The 20,515-nt window shown below is 40.5% G+C and overlaps 1 protein-coding gene across 1 annotated transcript in view; it reads right to left on the bottom strand.

The window, feature by feature from the left end:
- UMODL1 (uromodulin like 1) overlaps positions 1-20,515 on the bottom strand; it is a 633,174-nt gene that overhangs the window by 230,405 nt on the left and 382,254 nt on the right. The window contains exons 9-10 of the mRNA XM_085621215.1: positions 12,663-12,775; positions 6,674-6,881 (exon numbers count right to left, since the gene is read on the bottom strand). Of these exons, the coding sequence (XP_085477341.1) occupies positions 6,674-6,881; positions 12,663-12,775 (321 nt within the window). The remainder of the gene's footprint in view (positions 1-6,673; positions 6,882-12,662; positions 12,776-20,515) is intronic.

Raw genomic sequence — 20,515 nt, forward strand, 5'->3', positions numbered from 1 at the left:
TGGGCCCTTGGTGTGGCTCAGGGGCTCTTGAAATTAAGCGTTTGGGCTCTTAATGACTGTGAACAGGCATGTTCATACCGGATCCACACTGCTCGCACCGCAAATTAGCACGAGCCAACGCCATCTCATCTCTTCTCACAGCAAGCATCGATCCCCTGCGGAGAACCACCAATGCGAACATCCAGCCTGCCTGTCTGCGAAGCCCGGCCTGCTCTTCATACCATGCCACCCACAACACTTTCCTGGCTTCCCACGACCCTCTCCTGCATGACCAATACTCTTGCCACAGAACTTGAGAAGGTAAATCTTCAATGAGACTAATCTGGGACTCTATCCGACCCATGCTCCATCACAGTCGGCCTGAACTAATGAATTTGACCCGGTCCACCATGACCAGATAGCCGTGGCTGGCACTTTATGCTTGTAGGCGCTAGTATTCTATTTATTCTTTAAAAAATTCATAACTCGGGTTCTACTGATTTTATGTTTGTTATTTTGGTCTTGTTTTATTTATTAAATTCAGATCTATTTTTCTAACCTGGTATGGGTTCTTTTTGTGTGGTGTGTTCACAGTTTTACTGTCTGAAGTGTTGCACAAACACTTTACACATTGCCTATAATTTAAGCCTGACTGCTTTGTGTCACACTACCAGGGGACTAGGCACATGTTAATTTGGAGTTTGCTTGTGCCCTACCCTGACTATGATTGTGGGTGCTGCTTGACCAGGGCTCACACCCCTGTCAAGCAGTAACCCAATTTCTAACAACTCTTTAATGGTATAGACAGATGTCATGTCACCATTCTGAAACTGTCACTTTACAGCTTCTTGTACCAACCATTTAGTGCCTGCAGACTGCTCCTGGGTCACATGATTAGGTGTAACAGCCAGCAGGTTTTTGTGTATTCCTCCTAGACAGTGAGACAAAGGGAGAATAGGTGTTGTCAGGAATGGCCATCTCCATCAGGGTGGGGGGGGGGAGGAGCTGTCACCTACCACACTTACACCGAACAAAGGCTCTGCCCAGCACACTCACAAAGGGTTTCAAGCCATTTGTTTTTACCCCCAGAGTGACACTTTGTTCTTTTAGGCGCTATACTCACCTGAAATCGTTACAATTTCATATCGTTACAATTTCATAACTCTGGATCTATAATTTAATTTGCATTGTTTTGGTCTCAAATAATTTATTACATCTTACTCTATTTTTCTACATTGGTGTAGGGTTTTTCTTGTGTTGTATTGTCACTTTATTACTGTTTCAAGTGTTGCATAAATACTTTAGACACTACCTCCAAGTTAAGCCTGAGTGCTTTGTGCCAAGCTACCAGACAGTTAATCACAGGTGAATTTGAGATTTACTTGTGACTTCACCCAACAAGAACTGTGGTTTCTGCTTGAGTACGGATTCACCCCACTCAACCAGTAACACAATTTCCTAAATGTATTTTAACTAAAAAAGCGCTCCTGGGTCAAATAAATAATTTAATGATTTCCTAACCAAAACGGGCACTGTAGCCCTCTGTGCAGTGCTCTTTACATATTATATAAATGATACTATATAAATAAAATTTCCAACACTAGACAACTCCTTTGCATAATCTCTAAATTGACTACTCTCAGTGCCACTCATTCTTTATTTCACCCCAACTCATGTTGCTTAACCTCCTTCCTCTCGCCCTGCTGCAGCTCTTCTAGATCACCACTATCTGCTCCATCACTTACTTTCTTGGGTCCCCTTGATTTCTACTTTGCTCCCTTTCTTTTTACTTCTTTTATCGATTTAATTTTAAGAGATGCTATACCTCACTTTTAAAAAAAAGTCCACTAAAAACTAAACTATTCTATAGCAGACCTTTACAACATAAATGCAAAAGTAAACATTTAAAATTAATTAATGATGTAAATGCAGCATGATTTGTTGTATTTGCTTTTGTGTAACTATTCAACTAGGATTAGGATTTAATTGAAAACGTTTAAAGGAAAGGGGAAGTTAGTGAAACATAAAAGAAAAAGTATAAGGGAACCTAATAACTCTCGGCCTCCCTGTCAGACATTGGCTGTGGAGACAGCATCAAATGATGCTTTCACATGCTTCCAAATGGGGAAACATCCTTTATCACGCAGGTGCCTTTACCACGCATGTGTATATATTCAATTAAAACAACAAAGGTTACTGATAAGTTATAGTTAGGAAAACATTATTTATACTTTCTATACAAACCCAACTTAAACTAGACAAACATTAGAAATTCTAAAGTTATAGTTATAACTTAAAATTATAATTTACACACCAGCTTCAATTTACAATAAGTCGTACACCTCCGTATCCAATGCTGGCACATCACTGGCCACACAAAATGAACTATTTTATTATTTATTTATATAGCACAGCTTATCATCCATGAGGGTATCCAGGTGCTGTCCATGGGCACAGGGAGATTAAGTTATTTGCCCAGAATCACAGGATATTGCGCCAACGCCAAGACTTGAACCCGGATCACCAGCACCGGAGTCTGCAGATCTGGCCGCTAAGCCACATCCTCTCCCCAGCTATAACCCGCACCTTCTACATGCACTGTCTTCTTACAAATGATGTCCTTTGCGATGTCATAAATGTTGTTATGAATGCTATAATTTCACATGATATAAGTGAGGTACTATGGAAGAGTGCAACCAGTGAAACGAATAGCGCATAGTGGAGTAACGTACAGTGGAGTGGCGTACAGTGGAGTAGCGTACAGCGGAGTGGCATACACTGGAGTAGGATCCTGAAGAATATAATACAGTGGACTGGATTAGAGTGGAGGTTATCTAATGGAATAGCGTAATAGCGTAGAATGGGCTGCTGTACAGTGGAGTGGCGAACAATGCGGTGACATACAGTGAAGTAGTGAACACTGGAATGTAGTACAGTGGAGAGGCATAGGCATACACTGGAATAGCGGAGTGTAGTAGTGCACAGTGCAGTGATGTACAGTGGAACAGCATACAGTGCAGTAGCATACAGTGGAGTGGCTTACAGAGGAGTAGCGTACACTGGAGTGGCGTGTACTGGAGTGGGGTAGAGTGGAATATAAAACAATGGAGTGGCGTAGAGTGGAGTGTTGTCCAATCGAATAGTTTAGAATCGAGTGGTGTACAGTGGAGTGGTGTACAGTGGAGTGGTGTACAATGGAGTGGTGTACAGTGGAGTACTGTCTAGCATTGTGGCATACATTGGAATAGCAAACAGTGAAGTGTCGTAGAGTGGAGTGGCATAGATTGGAATAGTGTAGAGTGGCGTAGCTTTCAGTGCAGTGGTGTAGAGTGGAATAGCATATACTTGAGTAGCGTAGAGTGACATACAGTTCAGTGCCACAATGGAGTGAGGTAGAGCAGAAAAACACACTGTAGAGTGGCACAGAGTGGAGTTGCATACAGTGTAGTAGCGTAGACTGCAGTGGTATGAGTGGAGTAGACTGCAATAACATACAGTGGAGTTGCATACAGTCTAATAGCATTGAGTGGATGGTGTAAAATGAAGTGCATTACAGTGGAGTACTGTGTAGTGTAGTACAATGGACTAGCAGAAAGTGGGATAGCGTAGAGTGGAGTAGCGTAGAGTGGGTGGCTAACAGTGGAGTTTCATAGCCACAGTACAGTATGTTAGAGTGAAAGTGTATACAGAGAAGTGTCGTAGAATGGAATGGCATGCACTGTGATAGCATGCAATGGAGTGGTGTAGAGTGAAGTATCGTACACCGTAGTGGTGTACAGTGGAGTAGCATTCAGTGGAGCGGTATACAGTGGAAAAGCGCACAGAGGACTGTGCAACAGTGGAGTGGCATTTGGCAGAATAGCATAGATTGGAGTGGTCGTACAGTGGAATGGCATGGATTGGAATAGTGCATACTGGAGAGTGTATTGTGGAGTGGCATACAGTGGAGTGGCGTAGGCTGGAGTGACATAAAGTGGAGTGGAGTACAGTGAAGTGGCATAGAGTGGAGTGGTGTAGAGTGGAGTGACTTCCAGTGCAATACCATAGAGTGAAGTGGTGTATAGTGAAATGGAGTACACTCGCGCAGCAAACAGTGGAGTGGTGTACACTGGAGTGGTGATCAGTGGAATACCATACAGTGGAGTGGAATAGAGTGGAGGTATGAACAGTGGAATAGTGTAGAGGGGAGTGGCAAACATTATAGTAGTGTAGATTGGAATAGAGTAAACTGTAGTGGTATACAGTAGATTGATGTGGAGTGGAGTAGTGTGCAGTGGAATGAGATACAGTGGAATATAGTTGAGTGGAGTGGCTTGGAATGAGGAGGTGTTTGGATGTAGATGAAATTAGGTAAGAATATAGAATATGGTGTGAAAAGTAAATCAAGACAGTCATTTGTGCTGCCTTGTCCTTATCCAGATTTACCAACCAATGCAGAGCCATTCATGGTGTCCTTGCTTTGCTTTGTAAATCTCACTTAAGTATTGCGTTGGCCTTGTGACACTATGTGTGATGCAAGGGTAACGCAATAGAATAATAAATCTGGGTGTTAGTAATACATCATGCCACTATACCACAGTGCTTTGTGATATACTGTAGTACATGGCGATGGGTTGCCATTATCTAATTTTTTCCACACTTTGCCTGTATTTTGGGTTAGGGCCTTACATATTAGTAACTAGTAGGTTTTCTTCTTTTAAGGTATAGAAAATAATTTTAAACTCTCCATATATTTTTTAAAAGTGTATGGTGTAGTGCACTAGTAGTTAGCAAGTACGTTTGTTTTTTGCCCACTTTACCTGTTTCCTTTCATTTTTTTTACTTGCGCATTATTTTAGCACACCTTGTGTTACACCCTAAATTTTCTTTTATTTTTTAAAATATTTAAAATTTTGAAAATGCGCTGCAGTACACTATATTAGTAAAATATAGTGCATTGGAGTGTTTTTTTAAACATATATATATTTTTTCGATATTGTGGTACCTCAAAGGCAGTACTGCGGTACGTCATCTTTTTTTTAAAAGTATTAAACATAATTATTTTTCCCTACCTATTACTATTTTAGTTAAGTGATCATCATAGGAAGGGAAAAATAACAATAGCTACTACTTAGGCCCTGACCCAGAACATAGCCAAATTGCACAATATGGCTGCTTTTAACTTTTGTAAAGCTAATGATACAATGCCTTGTCATTTGCATGCACCACATTAGTTTCGCTAAAGTACAGCGAAACTACAGTGGCAACAGATATCACTACTTTTTAACCCTTATAACTTAAAAAATACTTATCCTACTTACCACTAACCCTAGAAATGGTCATCTGCACACAGTAATGTATAGTCTTGCCAACTTTCATCCAAATCTGGCTTGCTGTTTGTCTGCTATGTCCAATACAAAAAGTTTGTGGAAAATAATTTGGGGACAACACTCGTTTTGGGACCCCACATTGCTCCCCCTTTTGCTTTGCACAAATTAAATCAATTGCCGCAAAATCTTCTATTATCTGTCAATGTGAAAGGAAAAATAGGTCTTGAAAGTTTTGTGGAGATTCATCCTGTAATGAATTTTAGGGTTTTAGGTGTGCAGTGGGAAGGTTATTTTTGGATTGAGGGGTGGGCAGGGACAAAGGGAAATAAGGGTAATTTTAGGTTTAAGATATTTTAAGTTTGCCTTTGTTTATCTTCCTAAAGAGTGTGCGGGAAAGATAAGCTATGGCTTAAATGTATTTACTTCTTAAACATGTTGACCTCCTTTGTGGGAGAAGAGAATAAATGGTGGGAAATAAACAACGCCTAGGAATTACTAGCACAATTAGTGTAACATCTTTATAAGACCTTGGTGACAGCTGTGTGTTTAAGTTGTAAATCCAAGAAGATGTCAAAGGAAAAAACTGATGATCAAGCAAGGAAGGTAAGTGATTGTTACCATGCCTTTATGACAGTCTACGGCATATAAACAGCATGAAGTTCCAAAAGAAAAATGAAAGAAATTCACAATTAACAGACCACTGTTATATAAATGGAAACAAAACAAAGAACAAACAGTGCTTCTCAACTTCGGGCTATGGGTCCTATCACATCTGCAGTGTAAAAAAGTGCTACTCAATATCCAATCACCAAAACCTAATGGGAACACAAACAGGGCAAAGCCATGGCCCTGAAGAACAGCCCATCCAAGCAATGTCAGAGAGTGAAAACACATGCAAGTCAATGGACAAGGACCAAAGCCCACACTCTCAATGTGTGTTATCTCATATTGAATTTGTTAAAGGTTTGGATACATGGGATATTCAAAACAAGTACAGCTATCTGTATCCAGTCTTAAAAAGGAGACAAGCAGCCACTGTATCAGAATTTGATTATCACTTGTTATAAATAATACTATGTTTACCTTCATGCACATTTCTTGCATATTTTTGGTTCAATGTCTATAATCGCACAGTGAGCAAAAATGATGGAATGAAATGCACCCTTCACCTGTCCGTTTTGACGTTCTCAATGCTTGGATCCATGATGGTCACTATACATTTAATAAGACATTTATTTTATATTGTTATTGCCATTTCCTTGTACGGCTATATAAATAAGAAATTAATTTGGGCCTCATATTTAATGACATTAACTTATCATGTGGCAATAACACCTGTGCTGGTTTGAAATTCTCCTTCTAACCTTATACTACATGGTTTTTACCTCGCAATGAAGAGCTGCTAGGATCAATCACAAAGGTTTTGCTTTGGTTGAGGTACGAGAGAGAATCACTCATTCTTGAAATGTTCGCAGCGATATCCGTATCCATTATGATCACTTTAAATTCAGCGATTATGCTTCCCGCTCTCAGAGAGATGATTTTCACTCTCAGCTTTTCCTTTGGAATTGTGTGTGACAATGCATCTAGGAGCTAGGAAAAAGTAACATTTTAAAATTGTACTAGAAGAAGGCTTGATATTCAATAACATTGAATCCACTGCTTTGACATACCACTGTTTTGTGAGATAAGTATATCTTAACTATTCTTAAGCCAATCTGTACTCACTATAAGTGAAATTATGAGCAATAAATGCATACTTACCTTAAAATGTATTGTTTAGTGATCAATGTAGTAAATACATTAATATTGCCATATGGTTTGCCATGTCATATATTGCATGTGGTATGGTGAACAAGCTCCTAAGAAATATTATTCATTTTAGGTTTGAATTATTGGAGAAAACTCTGATTACACATAACAAGACTGGAACATATTCATAAGACTGGAATTCTGAATGCATTTGGGAATATAATTCTACTAAACTGATCATCATAATGTAAATATGTTGATGTTCTATAGCAATTTATAAATTGTATACAAATATCAGAGAAATATTGATTAATAAATTAACAACCAACAAAAAAAAATCACAAACATTTTTCATGAAGATTGCAAAACCAACGACACATGAATAATTAAAAAGTTAACCAAATGGAAAAGCAGAAATTAAAAATGGAAGACGAGACAAAATGGTCATATAAGTAATGGAGCTTGGATGAGGCTCTGCAGAGCTACCATGATTTAGCACCCAACACTGAAAAGCTTCTAAAAGAATATTGACATTCAAAAATTGAAGTCCATCCCCCTGTTGAATACCCCTATCTGAAAATGAGAGCAGAGGATTCTTCAAAACACCAGATTCTATGCTCACGTATTATGGCTGCCAAATGGAGGGGAAGCCAGCTGAGGATCTTGTCAGTGTGGCCTCAGGACCTGAGGACTGCAGCAGCACTGTCGGACCCAGTCAAAGGCTATAGCGGAGGAGACCATAGGCCTGTAAGGTTCAGGGGAGCAACCACATCTTATATTGGAGGCAGGACCAGGCTTAAGAATAGGGCATGAGCAGGACTCGAGTGCTGCCACATAAGTAGACCCAGAGGAAGGAACTGATTCCGTTGGGTGCAGTGCACCTCAGCTGAGCTGAGGGCAGCTACAATGTAAGAGGGTAACTCACAAGACACAGCAACAAGTGTATGTGAAAATCCCACTAAGATGGAGATACAGAACTGAACTGAAGGTGATAGGACGAGTGTGATGATTCATATAGATCAAGAAGCCTAATGTAATATTCTGTAAATAGCTGGGACTTAATATATGGAGAAAGAGAGATCAACAAAACCTACAGCGATGACACAAATCTGTGACGCACAACTACTAAAAAGATATTTGCAAACAGGTCATTTGAACACATTAAAACTGTGTATGCTGTAACAGAAACACTGACACCCCTTCCCATTTGATTCCTCGAGTGATGAGAGTAAAGCTCCTTGGCAAGTCAGACAGTTAAAAAACATAACCCATGGCCAGGAAGCCACAAGGAACAAACAGTTTGTCAATCATGTACTAGAAGTACTATCAAAAAAAAAGTTTGTGATGAAAGCACAGACCACATCTGTGGTGATGATCAAGGGGGGAAGCCACGAATGCTGCGTCACGGAGACAACTGATATGAAACAATTCGTAATAGATGGCAATAAACAAATCACTGACAATGTTGTTAATATGACCATTAATATCACCCTGCTATGTCAAGATTTCAATAAGATCATATTTAAAGCAACAAATGTGGAACAGAAAACAGATTCTGACAATATTTCTAACTCTAATGGAAGACATATAACTTACCAAAAACAATTAGCAAAGAAACAGGAACATAAACTTACAGACTAAGAGGACAGGTCACAGAAAAATAATGTGAGGCTCCTAGGTTTACCAGAAAGGACATGATTACATCCCATTGAATCGTTGATCAAGAGGTCTTATTAAAGTATTCAAACAGGCCAAGCCCAGTGGTCCCCCACGAGGAGGCAAATGCCTTGGTTTCACATAAATGATAATGATTCACATGCAGCGATATAAAGACAAGGTTAAGATTGTCACAAGGACAAGTGGCAATATACATGCCCTCATTAACACAGGATGGCAAATAACCCCTCAAATTTTGACTGGGATCGCAAGACTGTTGTTAATTACAATAGGTATGCAACTTAAACCATAGTAAGGAGATTATGTGTTAGTGCCATTATGGATATTTCATGAGGAAAGGTGGCTTTGCAAACAGAGTTTCTAGCAGATAGAGTAAGCATGGTGCACCATGGATGCTTTTTTACAAGTACCAATAATGTGCGTATTTTTTACTTAGTTTTCATGTTTGGCATGTAAATGATGCAGTCAGATTGGAGAATCAATTGCATCAGTAGGATTTCGGGGGTAATGGTGGTCTGAAGACTAGTCTAGTGACACTGGTATTCACAAGGAGATGGGAAAATTAAGTGGTGGTATGCTTAATATTCACAATTAGAAATGACAGGTGACTCCACCCTAATATGATGGAATGTGCAGGAGTGAATGGCGTGGTCAAGAGACATAGAATTATGTCCTATCAATATAGGAGTAATGTTGTAAGCAATCTTATAAGCAGCACATTGTACACAAGTGGAACATCTCAAATTAAGGTCCGAATGGGGTGTTGAATGAGGGTTTCATTTCATTTCATTTCATTCACCAGAGGAGTTCTACATTAGATCAGACCACATTTTCCTCCAAAAGTGGATTCTTTCATGAAAGACTCTGGTAGGTCACACATAGAAACAGCAGTACATTATACGGCATGGAGGTGATGTTTGTGAAGGCATATTCTCAGAATGTAGATGATGAAACTTTCTTCGTACATGTCTCTGATTTGCCGACTCCCTCCACAAGCCACTTGATTTTGTAGACTGGAGATTTAAATTTTATTTTGGACAGAATTTCAGATTGCTCTAGAGTATTTGGAGGACCACTGGAAAGGGCCACCGCTGCAATACCCAAAACAGTGAAAACCTCATTTAGTCTTAGAAAGTGTACTCACACTTGTTTCTCCTGTTGTACCCATGACTGCACTGGTGGTAAAAAGGCATTTGAAATAAATGCTAAAATGCGGTCAAAGCTCAGGAAAATTTGGAAAATGTCTGGAGGAACTATTGCTGTTTGCATTGCAGTTTCTATGCACTATTTCCATTCAACACCAATTTAAACCTGCTGGCAGTTCTTGAGTTTTGCACAGAGAGCATATTTATTTTCGGCAGCTTCGAGAATGTGGCAGCCGGATTAATACATTGTTTAACACTTTAAATTGTGTGGGGAAATTCCAATGTTGCTGCATTTGAACTTGCACCTATAATGTTTCATGGAGGACCATCAAACCAACTGAGCGACCATTACAGTTTACAAAAGGGTTTGTGTTTTTCCCACTCGGCAACCTGTTCTACACATCAGGGCAGTAAAGTCTTAAAGTGTTTGCAGATGCTTTATGTGATGCTGTCCTTCGGGTTAACCTACAGATGGGATATTGGAATGGACCAGCTTTATTTTATTTCCTGCACAAGCACTCTCCATGATCATGTTCCTCTGAACCAGGTAGCAAGAGCATGTGCATCTCAAGCTTCCTCCCTCCTAACCATGTTGCTATGAATAGCTGAGTGGAACCTCTTATCCATAACAAAAGCCACTTGGCATACAAAGAATCTGGCTTATTCTAAATATTATGCTACACACAACCTGTTCATACGCGATCCAAAACAGTGAATGAGCAGATCTATCAAAATAAATTGGTTAACCACAGAGAGTTTCAAGGAGAGACTGAGTAAGTTAAATCTCAATGAACTATGGTGCAAGACCCATAAATATTCTAAAGCCTGCTTTTTTTCTCACCCCACAAAATACCCATTCATTTATTTTTCCCTATCACAATCAGAAAAAATTGATTTAACAAGATTGAGTATCTGGATAGGTCCATCTCAGATCATGTGCCGTTGAGAATTCACATGGCACTTGGGGCTTCAGGGAGCTTCAAGATCTCTCACTGGAGATTAAAAAAGAGAGGCACTGCAAGATGTACCACACTCACATAATATAGATGAAACAGTAGGGCACTTCTTTATAACTAATTAAGATTCAGTAGAATTGCCAGGCCTGGTGTGGGAGGCTTTCAAGGCCATTACCAGAGGTAAATGTATGGGATAATACATATTGAGGAGGATGAGATCTGCCTAATGCTGTGACTAAATTGGAAAGAGACATTTGGGACTAGGAATGTAGGCTACTACAGGATGCAAAGACAAACCTCTCTCTTAAAACTAAAGACAATTACTTTGATAGCGGCAAATGAAGACTTAGGAAGTCATGACTACAGAACGTTCACACCCGCACAACATGAAGGTGGAGATAAAGCAGGAAGGCTGATAAATGTTGAACAGGTTGTATAACAGAATCTTGACAGCAAAAATATTGCAGAAAAAATATTAAGAACCCAAATATCCGCCAGATACACGTAGTGTAAAGTTGAAATCTATTGAGTACTGCAGTATTGTGGACCAGAATATGGGCATTACATATGTAAGTATATGTATTTAAACAGAATAAACATTTACAAAAATCAAATTAATTTACAAAATATAGTACATTTTAAAAAAACCATAAAAGATGTATGAGTTAATTTAATACATTTTGGGTCTGTATAACAATCACTTGGTCTGAATTGTCCACTAGGTAAGCTCTTTATTCGGAGTTTGAAGCTGTGCAGTTTTTGCTACAGCTACATGTATTTTACGCTTTAATTATTGCATCCTTTAAATTTATTTTGTGCTTCTATTGTTCTGTTTATTGGCCCTAACTTGGTCATGCTTTTGTTTTTTCAGTTTTGTAACTTTGCAGTTTATGGAAGGAAGCACACTAGGAGCAAAGGGAAAGTCTAAATAAAGTAGATGGCACGATTCCTGCACCTCACATTTTCATTGTACAGAAACACATTATGCAGCAACTGTGCAACATACTCTGCTTTACTTGCACCTCTTACTTTTCTTAACCCATTTGAATCATTCTACTTCATTTAATTTGATGGCTTATCCATTTCTGCTGCACCTGCACCACTCATTCTACTATATCTGAGTCTCTCATTCTTTTGTGCCTTCATTTTGTTTACCCTCTACAGCACCACTTATTCTGCTTTACCTCACATCAAGCTACTGCACTTGCATCTCTTATATTCTGCGCCTCTCTTTTTTGCTCCACTTACATCTCTCATTCTGTCACATCTCTCAGACCACAGCAGCAGCATTTCTTTTTCCAGTGCACCTTCATCTCTCATTCTGATGCACATTTTAGGATTCTCCTACACCTCTCATTCTGCTGCATCTCTTGTTCTGCTGCACCTACACCTAATTAAGTACCTCTTATTCTGATGCTACAGCAGATCTCTATTTTGCTGCACTTTTTGGTATTCAGCTGAACTTCCATTTGTTACCAATAGCTCTCATTCAGTTGCATTTCTCATCCATACAGTTACTCACTCACACATCACCAACCATTGGCCCATTCTCTCATTAATCCCATTACCCATTCACTCAACCACAGGCACAAACTTGTCAACCAACGAAGAAGCACTTTCAGTAAACACCCTGAGCTACTGGCTTTGCCAATGCTTTATTTGTTTGTGAGTCAGTTCCTATGTGCCACAATGACCATAATTATACATTTCACAGTCCAGAATTTCTACAGTTTAGTGCACATAATCTATTTTTAGGGCACCTATTGTAGATGAAACACCTAGCACCTACACCTTTTTCTGTTGTGTATTGTTAGACATGAAGTGTCAAAGCCCTTTAGTATTACCTCTTTTTCCAGCATACTTGTAAAATTCTGGTATTCCAAGCTGCTTGTATTGTTGAATGTCTCTGTAAAAATGTAGTTTGTGATCTTCAATGAACCAGTCACTATTTCTGCATCTAAGAAAGCACAAACAAAAAATGGTAAAACAGAATTTTTCCACATGTTCACATTCTATGAAGCATTGTATTTAAACCTCGTTGTCTTTGTCACAAACAACACAGAATAATCACAAATGGCAGGTTACCCCATGACGCACAGTTATGCCAGTGCAAACATTTAAATGTAAGTGATTACCTTCCTTTCAGGTTTGTAAGCACAACTTTTTATTGCCTTTAAAAACTGCCCACACAGGACTCATGAACCATAACAGACTGGCCTTCTAAAACACTGACCTTCCATGCTTCACATCTCTGCAGTAACATTGAACAAATATAGAGGTCAGTGTTACCTGGTGACATGCAGGCTATTGGTCAGTATAATCTATTAAAAAGTCACATTATATTCAATATGCCGTCTCCATTGTTATAAAGTTAAGCCTGGCTGTGATACCCTGATTGAAGTATTCATGAACATGACAGTCCAGGCATATGGCAGCCCTAACAGTGACAGCCCAGCCTTTGATAACTCTAGCAGTGATAGCCTGGGCTTCATTGTCCTACCAGTCATACAACAGGGTACCATAGCCCCAACTGTGCAGATTACCAGATACATAAATGTGCCAACTCATGCAGTGATAGCCAAAACTATGACTGTACAGGAAACAATAGCCCTAACAGTTACTGCCCAGACAAGCTATGAAACCTGCACCAGTGGCGGCTAAAAGTATGACAGAACTAAACTCATGGGGGTAGATTCACCAGAATGCCTGGGGTAGCGGAAATAACATCATACACCCAGTGACCTTAATGGCATCACAGGAAGTGACATCAATGGGCCTCTATAAACCAGGAAGAATGCCAAGTCCAACAGTAGAGTTGCAAGCGTAATATAATATTCTCACTCATGCTCACTTATTCACATTCACTCTCGCTCACTCATTCATTTGCCCTCATTCTAACCCTATCTCACTCATGAACACTCTCTCACTCACTCTTACACTGACTCACTTATATTTTCCCACACTCACTTTCACACACACATATGATCATAAATACAAACATATATGTTCACACAGAGACACACTATCTCACCCAAACTCCCTCTCATCCACATTCATGAACAACACATACATTTAAAATAATGTGATTTTACTTACTTAAGATGCCAGTGAAAGAGTGAAAGTCCCATCCCTGATCCTGGTGCTCCACTTTGTATTACATCATTTGTGAATGATAGACAATATTCACTATTAATGTAATTTAAAAAAATAGCAGAAACCAAGGAGGTACGTGCCCGACACTGTGCTCTTAGCACTATTTTTCCACAAATGAGGCCAGGGGTCGCAAAGGCTGTGACAGAAGTCGCAAGGGGCATACAAAGATAACGTATCTGTTCCCTCTGTAGGACTGTCTCAAACATTTGGTTTTCTATCGTCAGGATACCCTGCTTTGGGGTAATCACATGCTTTATAAAATGCATATCAATTAAATCAAATTAATAATACCATTTATTCATCAACGTAAATCCACTTTAGCACATATCAAACTTTTAGATCATACATTTACACTTCTTCAAAAGATTCGGTTTTGTCGGAACTGATTCGTGCTAAGCTTGCTTTTATTAAAACCACTTCCGATAATGCATCTTCCATCCTTCTGCGTTGTAGTGCTCGTGACTATGGGGGCCGTCACAAGTCGGGGAAACTTCTGGCGAATTATCTCAAAATGCGTAAGGTACGCACCCTCATAGACACTATTTACTCCTCTAGTGACTCCCTTTTACACAAAGACCAAGAAATACTAAATGAATTTAAGCCTTCTATCAAAACCTCTACACCCCAGAATCTCCTCCATCCTCCTCTGCCATTCAACAATACCTTGACAAAATTCCTTCTCCTCCTTCATCTCATCTTAATCTTCTCGATCTTGAATAGACTTTTCCCTCACAGAGCTGTCCCATGCCTTAAATTCTCTCACCAAAGGAAAGACTCCTGGTCCAGATGGATTCTCGGTTGAATTTTATTTGCATTTTTTTTATTTGCTACTACCGAAATTTTTGTCACTCTTTCAATCATTTACTTTAATTGGTAAAACAGAAGGTATCTTTCAGGAGGCAACAATTTGTTTAATTCATAAAGAAGGCCGAGATCCTAAATATTGCAAGAACTATTGTCCTATATCTTTGGTTAATGTTGACTATAAATTATTTGCTAAAACTCTTGCCTTATGTTTAGATCCTCTCATGCCTCATCTTCTTGGGAAAGGACATGTGGATTTGTCAAAGGAAGACATACCTCCGATAACTCATGGCTTTTTCTCAATGTTTTAAACAAAATCCCCTCCATCTCCACTTCCTTAGCAGCCATATCTGTTAACGCGTAAAAGGCTTTTGATAGAGTAGACTGGTCCTTCTTATTTGCCTCGTTACAATGGCATGGTTTTGGCCCCAAATTGATTTCACTTTTCTCTCTTCTCTATTCTGCTCCCAAAGCCTCAGTATTAGTTAATGGTTGTACGTCATCCTATTTCCCTCTTCAGCGTGGAGTTCGTCAAGGTTGCCCTTTATCCCCTCTTCTTTTTGTTCTATCTCTTGAACCTTTTCTTTTTTCTATCCATAACAATGAATCTATTTCTGGTTTTCCTTTTGGGGACCAGTAATTAAAACTCTCCACTTATGCGGACGATATCCTTTTATTAATTTCCAAACCTGACACTTCTATTTCTCCTTTACTTCATGAGTTTGACTCCTTCTCCCAGGTTTCTGGTTACAAGATCAATTCAGACAAAACAGAAATTCTCCCCCTCACTAAATTTTGTCTTCCCCATTCTTTTTCATTCTCTTGTTTTGCCTGGAATGATTCAAAACGTATATATTTAGGCACATGGTTCTCCAACTCAATTGAATCTTCGGTTAAGTTAAATATGACCGCTGCTCTATCTCGTATTGATAACTTGCTTTCTTCCTCGAATCCCCTTTTCCTCTCTTGGTGGGGACGTTTAGACTCAATTAAAATGATGATTGCCCCCATCTTAACTTATGTGCTTTCTAAGCTTCCCGTTCACATTCCTGCCTTATACATGAAGCGTATTGATTCCTACCTATCTAAATTCCTTTGGAAGAATAAGAAAGCTAGAATTGCCCTCTCTTCTCTTCGTAAATCAAAGTCTAATGGTGGAGTCAACTTCCCTGACTTTCGCCTTTATCATAAATTTTTCTCTCTTCGTCAAATCTCGAAATGGCTCTTATCCGTACATTCTCTCTTTACCTCCCTTTGGTTATCTATTGAACAAGCCCTATTGTTACCATTCTCCCTCAAGGAAGTAACGGCTATTTCAGTCAAAACTCCTCACACATCCTCCCCCCTATTTAAACACACTTGTTCCCTTCTGAATCCTTTAGTCTTGCCTAACCCTCTCTCTCGCGATGCCTTCCTAGACTCTCCTATTTGGCACAATTCTCTTATTCTTCTGAACAACAGACCCATCTTTTGGAGTTCTTGGAGATCAAATGGTATTATTTGGGTTAAACACCTTTTTGATGGTCTCTCGCCATGCTGTTTTCCCCAATTTCAAGCCTTATTCCACTGTCCTCATTCCTTTCTACAGAAATTCGCTTCTCCCATGGCTATCATTCTTGATGTATACTATTCTCTTCCTCCCCCTTCTCTTTCTGAGTCCCAAAACCCTCTTCTTAAACGTCTCCTTTCCTTTCCCAAAGCTTCCCTTATATATAAATATTTCTAAGGCCCCCAATCCTATTGAGCTAAATCTAAACTAGAACTCTGCTGGGATTCTGATCTGGGATGCGTATGGCCTTTCTCACTATGGGACAAACTTTGGTCTAGGTCCTTAAAAATCTCTTGCTCTGCCTCCCTTACTCAATCTATGTTTTTCTCTATCATAGACTTTATTTCACCCCTGTTTCTATTGCTCGTTTCTCCTGTAATTCTGACTCTATCTGTTGGACTTGTGGTTCTCCTGATGCTAACTTTATGCCTCTTCTCTTTCTTTGTCCCTCGGTCTCCAATTTTTGGAGTTCCATTTGGTCCCATATCTCTCGTATTTTTCGACTCTCTATCTCTTACTCTACTCCTTTACTGTTTGCTGGTAGTCTCTACGACTCTTTGCCTATACACTCATGTGATCATGGTCTCTTTGATCTCATGCTTGCTCTAGCCTTTCAACACATTACCCTCAATTGGAAAAATCCTTCTAAACTTTCTATACAACACTGGTGGAATAGTCTCTGCCATTTTCATTGGCTTGATGTTGCCTTCGCCTCCTCTTGTAAACCAACACTTAATTGAGACCTTTTTTGGTTACCCATTACTTCTTATTCAGACCAGATTGTTGTTCATCGTAAATCCTCCCTCAATTCTGAACATTTTAAACCCCCTTGAATACTCTCTCTAAGTTCTCTTTCTTTATCATTTCCGATGTTCTGATTTATAGTATTAATTGGTCAATGCCTTGTTTGCATTCCGTTATAATGTGCAATGTAATATGCAATTTTCTGTTGTGTTAATATTATATTATTATTTCCCCCCCTTCCTTTCCCTTCTCTCCTTTCTCACTCCATATAAAACCATAAAATATAGCTTTTATTTCCTTTTTTATTATACTAGCTACTAGCTTCTTTTGTAATAACTCTGCCTCAATATCTGATTTCATTGCTGGTATTTTTTAAAGTCTATTTCTCTGTTTATTCAATAAAGCTTTTCAAACTTAAAAAAAATTAATAATACCATGGAGGAGAAATTTTATTTTCAATTTGTAATAAGCAAAGCAGTAGAGCCGAGCTGATGCAGGAATCAAAAGCAGATCAGTGTTTGCAGACTTCAATTGCCCGGGAGAGGTGGATAAACAGAGATAACCAACACTGGTTATTTGCTCAAGTACCACTAAGCAGTTCTTTTTCCTCTGCACAAATTGAAGAGTTGGCGCCTAGTATGTCTTCTGATAATGCTCGATATTTAACTTCATGAGATCACAGAAATACAACTATATTGGCGCTACTGGGATTAAAACTAATAAAGCTAATCAAAGGAATAGGCAACAGGATTCTTTCTTTAGGTCTGCTAAAATCACCTGTGTGGAAAGGTCAGTATGTATTAGACGTCGGGGTGGGAACGGACGACTCGGGTAAGTCGCTTGCGAATGCATTAGAAAACACTAAGGCGAAGGGGTCGGGCGATGCAGGGGAAAAGAATGCGGCAGAGATGAAAGATAAATTAGAAAGCAAGGAGTTTAAAATTAAAAAATTGCCTTTTATGGGGTTGACCAAACCGCTGGACGCACACTTAATGTTGGCAACTAAAGAGAGGATTTGGAAAGGTGAGTATGTGGAGATGCTCAAATTACTACACGGGGAGGTGCGCGCGAAGGAGGGTTCAAAGGAAGAAGAGTACGAAATGGCCAAGAGGCCACGGGTGCCACTCACCATTGAGAATTGGACAGTGGCTTTCTTAATATATGCAAGTTTGTATTGCGAGAAGTATCCGAAATGTTGCGTAGCCCTGTTTAAATAAATGGATGTGATCAGGAGGCACAGATCACTGGGGGATATGCAAGGGCACAATACGATGAGGAATTTCGGGCATGCATGGCTTGAGACACTGAAGCAAAGAGGGGAGAGTTAGGCACAGATCTTTGGCAGCACACAATGGGGGCATCAAGGGCCGGGAAAACAATTTTCACGGCCAGCGGGCTACCTATAGTTTATTGGCCCTTTCAGGGGAAGTCCACCCGGGGCGGGGTGGGAGGAACAGGCAGAGGGCAGACAGGTTTGGGAGGGGCATGCTGGGACTTCAGTAAAGGGATGTGCACTCCAGACCTTTGTAAGTTCAGTAATGACTGCTCAAAATGTGGCGGCAGGCAAGCTCTGGTCAATTGCTTTGGGGAGGGCCAGGTCAGCAGCAAGGGGACCAGCAGTGGCAGCAAGGGTGGTTTAATGCAGGCGGGCAGCAGCAGCTGCCTTTCACATGAGGAAGGGGGGCTATGGGGGCTGGCCAAAGGGCTCATACACCGATTAGGGCAGACAATCTAGAGGCAGCCTTACAGGGTTATGGCAACCAGAAGGCTGCAAGGATCTTGCGAGAAGGGTTTCGACAGGGTTTTTGACTGGGGTATGAGGGACCTAGGGTCAGGAGGTGGGCGGACAGTTTGCAATCTGCAAAAAACACCCCAGAACAGTGCAGGATAAATTGGATAAAGAAGTGCGCAAGGGTTGTATGGTGGGCCCATTTGAGGACTGGTCTTTGGAAAATGTGATTGTTTCTCCCATCTGAGTTGTACCAAATAAGGAACAAGGTCAGTTCCGCCTAATTCAACATTTGTCATGGCCAGAAGGGAGCTCGGTGAACAATTTCATCAATGAAAGGAAGGCTACTGTGTCATATTCGTCAGTGATGGTTACCACGGGCGCAACGGCACAAATGGCAAAATGTGACATAAAATCAGCTTTCCGTTTGCTTCCAGTCCGCCCGGATGATTGGGATCTCCTGGGTATCCATTTCAATGGAAAATGGTACGTGGACAAAGCATTACCGATGTGCTGCTCTGTGTCATGCGCATTATTTGAGTGTTTTAGCACCTTTCTCCAGTGGCTGTTTTCTAGGCAAATGGGTCACCAGTTGGTGACACATTACCTGGATGACTTCTTTTTTGTGGGCACCTCAGACTCCACATAGTGCCAGGCAGCTCTAGACAGCTTTAAAGAGATCATGAGGGAGCTAGGAGTGCCTTTGGTGCCGGAAAAGACAATGGGGCCCAGCACGGCTCTTTCCTTTTTGGGTATTGAACTAGATTCACAATTGATGCAGGGATACCTGCCAGATGACAAAAGGCAACAAATGCTGGGGCTGCTGATAGCAATGCTAGCGAGGGACAAGGTCACAGTGAGGGAGATTCAGGTGTTGCTGGGACATCTCAATTTTGCTTGCTGGGTAGTGAGAGTAGGGAGCACATTTTGTAGAAGACTAGACAGGGCGCTCACAGGACAGAGAGCACCACACCACCATGTATGCCTCTCGGCGGGTGTGAAGGAAGACTTGATGATGTGGAAGTTTTTTTTACGGGAATTCAATGACATCCCTTTGGCATGGGAGGGTGACATGGTTTGGGACATACACATTTTTTCAGACGCAGCAGGCAGGAAAGGCTTTTGCCTTTATTGGCAAGGAAAGTGGTGTGCAGAGCAGTGGCCAGCAGAATGGGGTGGGGGGTAGGAGTATTGCATTTTTGGATTTCTTTCCTCTAGTAGTGGCGATGACATTGTGGGGGGAACAATTGGCGCATAAGAAGGTGACTTTCAGGATTGACAACATGGCAGTTGTAGAGATCGTAAACCGCCAGTGATGAACAGGTGTTGAAATTGCTGTTTTCAGAGCGTTGTATGTGCCAGGGGTGGACAATGACATAACGGATGCTTTGTCTCGTTCACAGTGGGGGAGATTCCGTGGGCTCACCAAGGATGCAGACAGGACTCCGACCCCCATGCCGCAGCAAATGTGGTACGTAAGCAACACAGGATGCTACAACTGGTGGTAGGGTCCCTGGCACAATCCACGAGGATAGCATACAGCTTAGCTTGGGAGGAGTTTCTACTATCGGGAGCCCAGCGGCGTTCCACAATAGAAGGAAAGATGTGATTCAATTTATTCTGACTTGATTGCCAAGGGGCTATCTAGGGTGACGATCACGGGTAAGTTAGCAGGAATAGCATTTGTAGGGAAATTATTATGGAGTTTCCGGGGAGAT

Source organism: Triturus cristatus, chromosome 8, assembly GCF_964204655.1.
Source record: "Triturus cristatus chromosome 8, aTriCri1.1, whole genome shotgun sequence".
NCBI lineage: Eukaryota > Metazoa > Chordata > Amphibia > Caudata > Salamandridae > Triturus > Triturus cristatus.